This window comes from Phacochoerus africanus, chromosome 2, assembly GCF_016906955.1.
Source record: "Phacochoerus africanus isolate WHEZ1 chromosome 2, ROS_Pafr_v1, whole genome shotgun sequence".
Taxonomy (NCBI): Eukaryota; Metazoa; Chordata; class Mammalia; order Artiodactyla; family Suidae; genus Phacochoerus; species Phacochoerus africanus.
The window spans coordinates 165902533-165912830 of NC_062545.1; the positions used below are offsets into that span (position 1 = coordinate 165902533).

The following is a 10298-nucleotide window of genomic DNA, read 5'->3' on the forward strand; positions in this document are numbered from 1 at the left end:
CTAAAAACTTTGTTAAAAACAGTCCACATTAAAACAAATCTCTTTGGGAGTTTCTGTTGTGATGCAGTGGAAATGAATCTGACTAGGAACCATGAGGTTGCAGGTTTGATCCCTGGCCTCACTCAGTGGGTTAAGGGTCCGGTGTTGCTGCGAGGTGTAGGTTGTAGACGTGGCTCAGATCTGGTTTTGCTGTGGCTGTGGTGTAGGCTGGTAGCTGTAGCTCCAATTTGACCCCTAGCCTGGGAACCTCCATAAGCCTCGGGTACGGCCCAAAAAAGCAAAAAAAAAAAACTCCTCCCCCCCAAAAAAAAAACAAATCTGTTTGATAGTAACTGATTATAAAAACAATCACTAATAACTTCCACTGTGTTTTGGACCTGGTTCATCCCAAAACTCACCAAGCAAGTCTAAGTGGATTCAGGCCCAGCTGCTTGCCCTCAGGGTACAGTATATCTCAAATTCAGATTCCTTCTTTTGGCAAAGGAAGAAAAAAATATTAAATGGCAGAAGTCTGCATGGTGCACAAGGTCTGGCTCTTATATATTTTCTAAGTTTCTTCTCTAAAATCACAGAAAAAGTAACAAATGAAACCTAGCTACCTGCTAGTTTCCAAATCAGAAGCTATTGACAAGAAAACTTCATTTATTCCGTTTATTGTTAGGAAGTTAGAGTCTGTATGCATGGATTCATGAAATAAATAGTTTATGGAGAAAGGTGCCAAAGATTTTTATTTCTGAAAAGAAATTGATCAAAAGTCATTTGTTGGCTTTTTTAGCAAGTATCCACTAAGGTGATTTGATTTTTAACCTTTTAGTAGTAGCTCAGGGTCATCACTAACCCATGCGTTCACACTCTTTAAAAACAGGTTGGTTTTACAGTAAAAAACAAACCACAAAAAAAAAACAAAAAACAAAAAACCAAAATCCCCCAAAACTTAAAAAAATCAGGTTTATTATGTTACATGCAATAAAATTCACCTTTTAGTATATAGTTCTATGAGTTCTGACAAGTGCATCCAGTACTGTAACCACTTTTATAAGCAAGATAAAAACAGTTCCATCACTTCTCATATTCCCTCATGCTTTATTTCAGTCAACCCCTAACCTTTCCTCATCCTAAGGCAGCCATGATCTTATTTTTAATTAAAAAACAAATACCAGTGATGCCACTGACACTACTGAGGAATCCTGTATTTGGCCCTATAATAAAAAGTCATACACTATGACCCACTGCCTGTAAGTTTTACTGGAAGAGAGCCATGCTCATTTATTTATTATCTGTGGCTGCTTTGATGCTGTGACAGCAGAGTTGAGGAGTTGCCACAGACACCTACAAAGCCTAAAATACAGAAAATGTTTGCAGACTCCTGTTGTAGACTATTGTGATTTTCCTTTTGGCAACTTTTCTGTTTTCTCCTTTAAAATATGTTACCACTTCTCAAAGTACCTGTTTATAGCAAACTTCTAATTGCTACACCTCTGCTCTGATTTGATGCTAATGTGCTTCCATTGTGGCCTCTAAGGAAAGGGTGTCAGATTTTACAGCATTCATATGCCTCATTTTTTTGACAACTCAGTTAAGAAGGTTAAAAGTTTGCTAAAAAAATGCTACATGGAAATAATGGAGATAGACTTGTACTGATGTTTACAATTCTATCATTCAAACTTATAATCACCCCTTCCAGAGAGTGTTCTAAAATTCCACTGTGAGCCTTCTGTGTTTTATACAAACAATATTAGTTTGCAGTAAGTCAATGTGCTAGGAGAATACTTTCCTTAAGGTATAACTGTGCTTCTTCCTGAGTCTATTAGTGTTGATTTAGTACCTTCTTTTAAAAAGATAACAATAGCATACAACATAGTATGTGGAAATTACAATGCATGCTTTGTTGGAGCCTAAAGAAAACTGAAGCACCTCTGTGGCTAATGTTTTTAACTTAGGCAAAGAAAAAGAATTGGTCATTACCTGACAAGGAATTGCACCACCCCACTCTTGCTGCACGATATTGCAAACACCAACTAATGCCGATTCCAAGCAGGTTTTATCATAATCATCCATATTACTTAGTGCCTCCTGATTGAATGAAAGATAAAACTGCTCATTATTCTTTATTGCTTTAATGTGTTATTATAAAAAAAAATAAACTGTTCAAAGCATGAATGCCACACAGGGGACATGGTATTTCTGAGAGCCCAAAAGCATAGGTTCTTAAAGAAAATTGATAAAACAGACTTTCTCAACTCTAAAGGATAATTTAAACGTCTTCCCTTTATTTTGTCCTCTCATCAGGTGAGAGTATATAGTCCACCAAGTTCATATCTTTAAAGTGAACCTTGAATGAAATAATTGAAATGAAAAACTTTTAAATATATCACAAAAATAATGACACAATTTACTAAGTACTATGTCCTAAACACCATTCTAGGCATTTTACACGCATTTAATTAATCGTGATAACATCTAATAAGGTGTAGATGATTATTAATCTTTTTTTTTTCTTTTTAGGGCCACATCCACAGCACATGGAAGCTCCCAGGCTAGGGGCTGAATCGGAGCTGTAGCCTGAGACCTACTCCGCAGCTCATGGCAATGCCAGATCCTTAACCCATTGAGCAGGGCCAGAGACCAAATCCGCATCCTCAGGGATACTAGTTGGTTTTGTAACTGCTGAGCCACATGGGAACTCTTATTAACCTATTTTTAAAATGAGGAAACTAAGGTACAGAATGATTATGTAACTTTTCCAGGTCTTTATGTCTAGAAGTGGTAGAGTCTAGATCTGAATCCAGTCAGACTCCAGGAAACCTGGTCTTAACAATTATTCTGCACCACCTAAATAGCAATTCTTTAAATTTCAGAACTGCTGAACATCCAAGATCCTTAGTTTACTGACTTATAAGAAATCTAGTACAATTAAGGGGGAAAAAAAAAGGTTTTTTTTTTTTTTTCTTTTCTAGGAACGCTCCCACACGGCATATGGAGGTCCCCAGGCTAGGGGTCCAATCGGAGCTGTAGCTGCTGGCCTACACCACAGCCACAACAATGCGGGATCCAAGCCACGTCTGCGACCTATACCACAGCTCACGGCAATGCCGGATCCTTAACCCATTGAGCGAGGCCAGGAATCGAACCTGCAACCTCATGGTTCCTAGTTGGGTTCGTTAACCACTGAGCCATGATGGGAACTCCAGCTTTTGAGTCACTTAAAAAAATGAGATAATAAAAGGAGTGATTTAGCAAATTCTTATTACCCATATTTAAAAAACGCAGACTACACTGATGCTGAATTTCTAAATTGCCTAGCAATTATCTTTTTTTTGGCCACACCTGAGGCATATGGAATTCCTGGGCCAGGGATTGAATCCAAGCTGCAGCTTTGACCTTTGCCACAGCTGTGGCAATGCTGGATCCTTACCCACTGCACCCGGTGGGGAATCAAACCCACGCCTCAACAGTGCCCTGAGTCACTGCAGAGACAATACTGGATCCTTAACCCAGTGCATCACAGTGGGAACTCCTAACAATTATCATTTTATTTATTTTTACTTTTTGCTTTTTAGGGCCACACCTATGGCATATGGAAGTTCCCATGCTAGTGGTTGAATTGGAGCTGTAGCTGCCTGCCTATGCCACAGACACAGCAATGCTAGATCCAAGCCAGGTCTTCGACCTAGACCACAACTCACGGCAACGCCAGATCCTTAACCCACTGAGTGGGGCCAGGGATCGAACCGGCATTCTCAAGGATAATAGTTGGATTCGTTTCCACTGTGCCGCAATGGGAACTCCCGCAATTATCATTTTAATTCCATAAACACTTACTGTTTGCTATGGGCAAGGAATTGTGCCAGGCACTACTGGAAATACTGATTTAGAAATGTTGTCAGAAAGTAAATACTCTGGCATATCACAGACTACTCCTTTGGATGACAACACCTATCAATCAAGGTCTTAAAATGATAATTTCTTGGCATCTATAAATCAAATGCTATTTATTGGGGAGGAAATATACTCCTGAATTACTCTAGAATTGGCGTTTTTTTTTTTTAAAGGAAGCGCTAATTTTCACCTCCTTAAGTTTCATAGGAAAGGAGAAAAGAAAAAAGTGTTGAACTTAAAGATCTTGAACTTCAGAGAACAGAGCACCACATCCTGAGATGTTCCCCTTTCCACAGAGAACTCCAGAAAACCAAGACAAGAGACCGTGGCAACAACTCACGGCCCTAACTCACTGTTTTGTTAAAAGATAAGGCCTACTGGTTGTGAATCCTTGTTTTATAGTTATACTCCGATATTATACCCAGAGATTTAGCATTTAATAATTTCAAGCTCTAAATATTCAATGCCATCTTAACACTTTTTTTCTTCTTATAAATTTGGGCCCAGTACATACAATAACTCTTTTCTTTCTGTACCTGTAGGGTGTTATAATCTCTTGTGAAGGGAACCATCAACTCCCACAGTGATGAAAAAACCACAAGAGCGGTAAACTCGAGCTTGTAATTCGTGGCCATGTGCTCAAATAGCATTGTCAAACCATGGGCTGCCAGATGCTTGCGCTGATATTCCTCAGACCCCTCGACAGACACAGGTCGGGTCATGGAAAGGGATACGTCCATTACCACCACTGTTGGCATGATGAAAGTGATCCCAGTGTTCCCAATCAGAATGCAAAAAGACAGCTAGAGACAGAGAAATGCTGTAGAAAATAAATACATTAGGTCTTACATGTCATGGAGAGAAAAAACTTTTTTTTTTTTACCATAATTTTAACCATCTTTCCAGAAATAAGTGAGGGCAAACCCCATTTGAGGTGCCAATCTGCAGGGAATTAATTCAGTGGGAGGGAAGTAAGCAGCTTAGTTCACTGTGAGGACCATTCCTAGAATCACCCGCTAAATGGCCATAAATTAAGGACCAACTTAAGAATTTCTAGTAAAACAAACAGACAAAAAAACCCAAAACATTAAATTCAGGTAGCCCCTGACTTGAATACTTTAAAATCTTATACAACTTAACAAACTCCTATATCACCTCTCCAACACTTAATTTACTAAAGAACATTTCTTGTTGTCTCCTGGTGGCGTTTCCTGACAATTAAACATTCTCTTTGGGCACCATCACTACCTTACTTAATACAGCAGCATTTGAGCAAGTGTTTGCTGAATTATCTTGTTGCTTGATGTCCTTTTTAATTTTTTTAAAGTTTTTAATTTATTTTTTTGTCTTTTTTAGGACTGCATCCGCGGCATATGGAGGTTCCCAGGCTAGGGGTCCAACAGGGGTCGTAGCCACTGGCCTACACCACAGCCACAGTAACGCCAGATCCAAGCCACCTCTGGGACTTACACTGTAGCTCACGGCAACACTGGATCCTTAACCCACTGAGCAAGGCCAGGGATTGAACTCGCCTCCTCATGGATACTAGTCAGGTTCATTAACTGCTGAGCCGTGATGGGAACTCCTTGATGTTCTTTTTTAAAAAATTAAAATGAATGCAAAACAAAAAATGAAAGGGCTAGTAAAGTCATCATCCAAATTAGACAAAGCTGGAGTTCTCTTGTGATGCAGCAGGTTAAGGATCCAGTGTTGTCACTGCAGTGGCTTGGGTGGCTGCTGTGGCAAGGGTTTCAATCCTTGGCTCAGGAACTTCCACCTGCCACAGGCTGAAAAAAAGCAAAACCAAATTAGACAAGGATGGAAATCATTAAGCATGACAAAAGCAATGAACTGCTAGCCTCAGTAGTACTCATGATAGATGAACTAGGCAAGAGTGCTGTAGTTGTGAAGGAAAACAACAAAATTAAGGAATATGTATGACCATTCCTGGTACTAGCTCAGGAAATTGTATATGAAAGTCAAAATGAGAGTTCCTGTTGTGGCTCAGCAAATTAAGAACCCAACATAGTGTCTGTGAGGATGCGGATTTGATCTCTGGCCTTGTTCAGTGGGTTAAGGACCTAGTGTTGCTGCAAGCTGTGGCATGGGTTGCAGATGCAGCTCTGATCTGGCGTTGCTATGGCTGTGGTGTAGGCCAGCAGCTGCAGCTATAATTCGACCCCTAGCCTGGGAACTTAAATACACTGCAGGTGTGGCCATAAAAAGAAAAAAATGGAGAAAACAAAGAACTCTTTAAAATTATGTATTGAGAATTAGTATGAATAAAAAACATTCCTGTGCTCAAAAATAAAGAAAAAAGTTCAAAAATATACAGACCTGCTCTTGGGGACACAAGTGCTGCTACTCTATTACTAAGCAAACTATAGTCTATTCACACAATGAAATATAAATGACACACGTAGCTATCAGAAAATTCATATGAAGTATCAGTAACTGAGAAAAGTAGGTTACAGAACTATATGTACATATTGATTACAACTTTATAAAAATATTGCAATATACAGGGAAGACTCAGGATGGACATAGATTAGAAATTTAATGTTCACCAATTTTTTTTTGGTACTTCAAAACACTTAACAGTGATCAGAGTGATTGTTTTTAGTATGGTGCCCACCTGTGTGATATTTTAAAATTCCATTTGTAAATAGGCTGTTGGAAACTCAGAGACTATTAATTCATGGAAATAATGTTATAAATGGGAATCAGGAACTCAAGCCAAGCAGAAAAGCCTTTTTTAAAATTTTTACAGATGCACCTGTAGCATGTGGAAGTTCCTGGGCCTGAGGTTGAATTGGAGTTGCAGCTGCGGGTTCCACTGCTACAGGCAACGCCAAATCCCTAACCCACTGAGCAAGACCAGGGATTGAATCCGCAACCTCACAGAGAGACCATCGGGTCCTTAACCTGCTGAGCCACGAGGGGAACTCCAGGAAAAGCCTTTTTTTTAACCACATAATGGCCTGAGATATGTTTCCAACACAGTAATGCCTCATGTACCCAACATCAATAAAGTTTAAAGGAGATATATAAATTACTCTTCCACACTCCTTAGAATTCTAAACTGTTTAACCACTTTGATAGAAAACATTAAATGTGCATCCTTATTCTCTGCCTCATTAAACACTGCGTGCTAGACACAATTCACTCTATTATAATTTAGCATCACCACTCTTAACACCAGTACTGCCCAGCACACCGCTACCCTGATGTTTTAATTTATACCGGCATTCTCCCAAGTGTATGCTGCAGAACTATCTTAGACAGATGCTCCATGAAAAATGAGTTGAGTTCTTATTCAAGACACCGAGAAGCTCTATAGCAAAGAATCCAGTTAAATTTGCTCACTCTGTGTTTCACATTTAACTCTTCTCTACATTACTGGTTAAGGTCCATGGAACAAGTACTATATAGAACACACCTGGGAGTTCCCATCACGGATCAGTGGTTAACAAACCCCACTAGTATCTATGAGGACGCGGGTTCGATCTCTGGCTTTGCTCAGTGGGTTAAGGATCTGACATTGCCCGTGAGCTGTGGTGTAGGTCCCAGATGCAGTTTGGATCCCGAGTTGCTGTGGTGTAGGCCAGCAGCTACAGCTTCAATTCAACCCCTAGCCTGTGAACCTCTATATGCCTTGGATGTGGCCCTAAAAAAAAAGACAAAAGACAAAAAAACCCAACAAACAAACAAACAAACAAACAAAAACTACATGGAAACAGTGCTTTGTACTCAAGGGATCCAGGTTGTTGTACTCTGTTTTGGTGCCTCTTTATAACTAATTTTTGGACCATCAGTTTGTATTCCACAGTAATTCTTATATTCCACAGTAATTCTTTGTAATCATCCTCTTTCCAATTTGCTGCTTCTTGGCTACTGTGAGCTGGAGAGCCAGATAATTCAGCTTGATAAAAATTGATAAAAACTGTGTCCAAAGTCAAAATTAACAGCCTCTGAGAGCCTGTGGGTTTCTTGTGGTACCAAAAGCATGAGTTTAGGCATATCAACTTGATACAATTTCACCTACTCAGTCTTTCCAGGTCCTTTCTGGGTCTCAGCTGCGTTGTTCAAGAAATGAGGTCTTGTGCAATACTGGTTCAAGCTACACTACATTAGATCATAAGCTCATGAAGCCCGGAGACAGTGTGGAATTTTGCCCACAAAAGTCTCCTCAGAACCTATCGCAGCAATTGGTGCATAGCACACTCTTGAAAAATACTTGACAATGACTAGTGAACTACCCCTAAGCACCGATATAACATTAAGTCTTTAGCAAAACACATGATAAATTTTAACTCAGGACACCAGAAACATACTTCCTCCTCTCCTCATTCAGGCAGAGATATCAGAGACTCCTATGTATTCTGCCCAGGTACAGTGTATCCAGCTCCTACAGTATTCCCATTCATGCACTGAGGCCTTTATGTTACTGAAAGTGGGGGATAGGAAGTACTGGCCTCTCCTCTTAGGAGAAAGGGATACGGGATACACAGATTTAGATCAAATACAAGAGAGCATTTCCAGTTCATGCAATCTGCTGTAACACTGGAATGGGAGACTCTAACTGGCAGACTTGCCTTCTGGGATCTGGCTCCTTCTTCTGACGGATGTATTTGTGTCTGCCAGCAAAAACACCTCCTTAACAATGGGAAAGTCATAGAAAACCAATTTAGAGCTTAGGTTGTAAGCAGAAGTAAAAGATGGAAGTGAATGTTCTAGAAGGACAGTTCACTTAAGCAGCCTAGGCCTGATTTAAAAACAAACAAAAACCTTGTCCACACAGTCCAGCAATTTTGTGAAAACACCATGTAATTTCTTTTTTCCTTAAATCCTCCACCCAACCCCCACCCCTTTTCCATAAGTACTGTTTACATACAATGCTTAAGACAACCAGTGGGGTTTTTTTTCCCCCTCAAGAACAGTGTACTCCTGAGAATATACCTCAGCCCCTTGACTTGGCCATCTCCATCAGCTACACCTTTATAATTCTTCCCGGAAGAAGCCATTTAGCTCATTCATAAAGAACTGATTCTAAGCAGTTTTCCTCACAAAGCGTGATTCTACTCGAATTTCTCGAGAACTGCTCACCAACTCTTAAGTTGCCTCGTTGACCTGACATCCCTCGCCCAGAGGAATCCCTCCCGCGTTCTCAATTACAACTTTATCTGCCAACTTGGAAATACAGAACTTCTGCATTTGGATCTCATCTGCCTGGGGATTTAGTTTTACCTTAAAATCAGCCCCAAAATTTTGAGATCTGGACGTCTCTAATGGGAAGAGGAGGCGAAGGGGGCCTGGGCAGGGGGCCGAAATCGTGATGCTAATGAGGAGCGATGATCCCGCGAGGCAAAGCGAGGGGAGGCCAGCACCCCGGAACTGGCGCCGCAGAGACTGCCCAAGGAGGCAGCCGTGGCGGCGGGAAGGCCGGGCTTTGACCCCGAGTAATCCTCCGCCGCCGACCCCTTCTCCGGCAACCCCAACAAGCAATCAGAGACAAGCTAGAGACTCCGGCCTGCCTCCCTCCCTCACCCCGTGCCCCATCACCCGCACAGTCCGTCCGCAAAACTTTCCGCCGGAGCGCCGAGGCCGGAACTATAGGTCCGCCGGACAAAAGGAACTCTGCACCCGAGATGCGCAAGGCGCTAGGGGCGGGGCTTTAAGAATTTCGTGGGCGGGCACTGACTCCGCGGCGAAGCTTCCGGGCGCGTCTTGTTCAAACGCCTTTCTTCCTAACATTTTATCCGTGACGACAGTGACGAACTCGTTCCCCGCAAGTCTCCAACTCCAACTCTGTCTCTGCCTCTTCCGCCCCTCCCCCCCCTCCAGCTTTTCCCCATTTACCTGGCCTCCTTCCCACCCGTTGACCCATGGGCTTCACCTGTCCTGGGAACCCTTCGTACTCTCTCCTCACTCACCTGGGCCCCTTGGTGCACCAGCCTAACCCTCACTGATATTTGCCCCTCTTCCCCGTCCCTCTTTAGACCCCACACTCGTATCACCTCCGAAACAGTTGACAGAATCCTCTTCCTGCGCTTTTTAAATGAATTCGTGCCTGAGGAGGGCTCATACTAAGCATACTGTGTATCTCTCATAGCTGACCTGAGCCAGTTTCCGCGTTAAAACTTTTAACTCTTGATCTCCTCAGTCCAGATGCTCACTTTATCCCCCATGCTTGAGGGGAGCAGAGCGAGGGTTGAGTCCGTTCCGCTGCCCTGGCCCTGCTAAGAGATTTGCACTCAGGCTTTCCAAGGGCATCTTCGGCCCTTGCCTACCCCTCCTTTGGCCACCTGGTGTCCCCATAGCAGCCTGTGCCTCAGCGAGGGCTTTGCGGGCACAGGCGGTGACTTTCTTTATACCTTTCTTTATATCCTCATAGGGAGCCAGGAAATGCCAGCTAGAGG

At 42.0% G+C, this 10298-nt stretch overlaps 1 protein-coding gene across 1 annotated transcript in view; it reads right to left on the bottom strand.

Moving 5' to 3' along the window:
* Nucleotides 1-9507, bottom strand: part of INTS14 (integrator complex subunit 14) — a 34467-nt gene extending 24960 nt beyond the window's left edge. Inside the window, exons 1-3 of the mRNA XM_047767104.1 lie at nt 9127-9507; nt 4416-4699; nt 1966-2073 (exon numbers count right to left, since the gene is read on the bottom strand). Coding sequence (XP_047623060.1) covers nt 1966-2073; nt 4416-4637 — 330 coding nt within the window. The 5' untranslated portion in view covers nt 4638-4699; nt 9127-9507. The remainder of the gene's footprint in view (nt 1-1965; nt 2074-4415; nt 4700-9126) is intronic.
* Between the last annotated feature and the right edge of the window lie 791 nt (nt 9508-10298).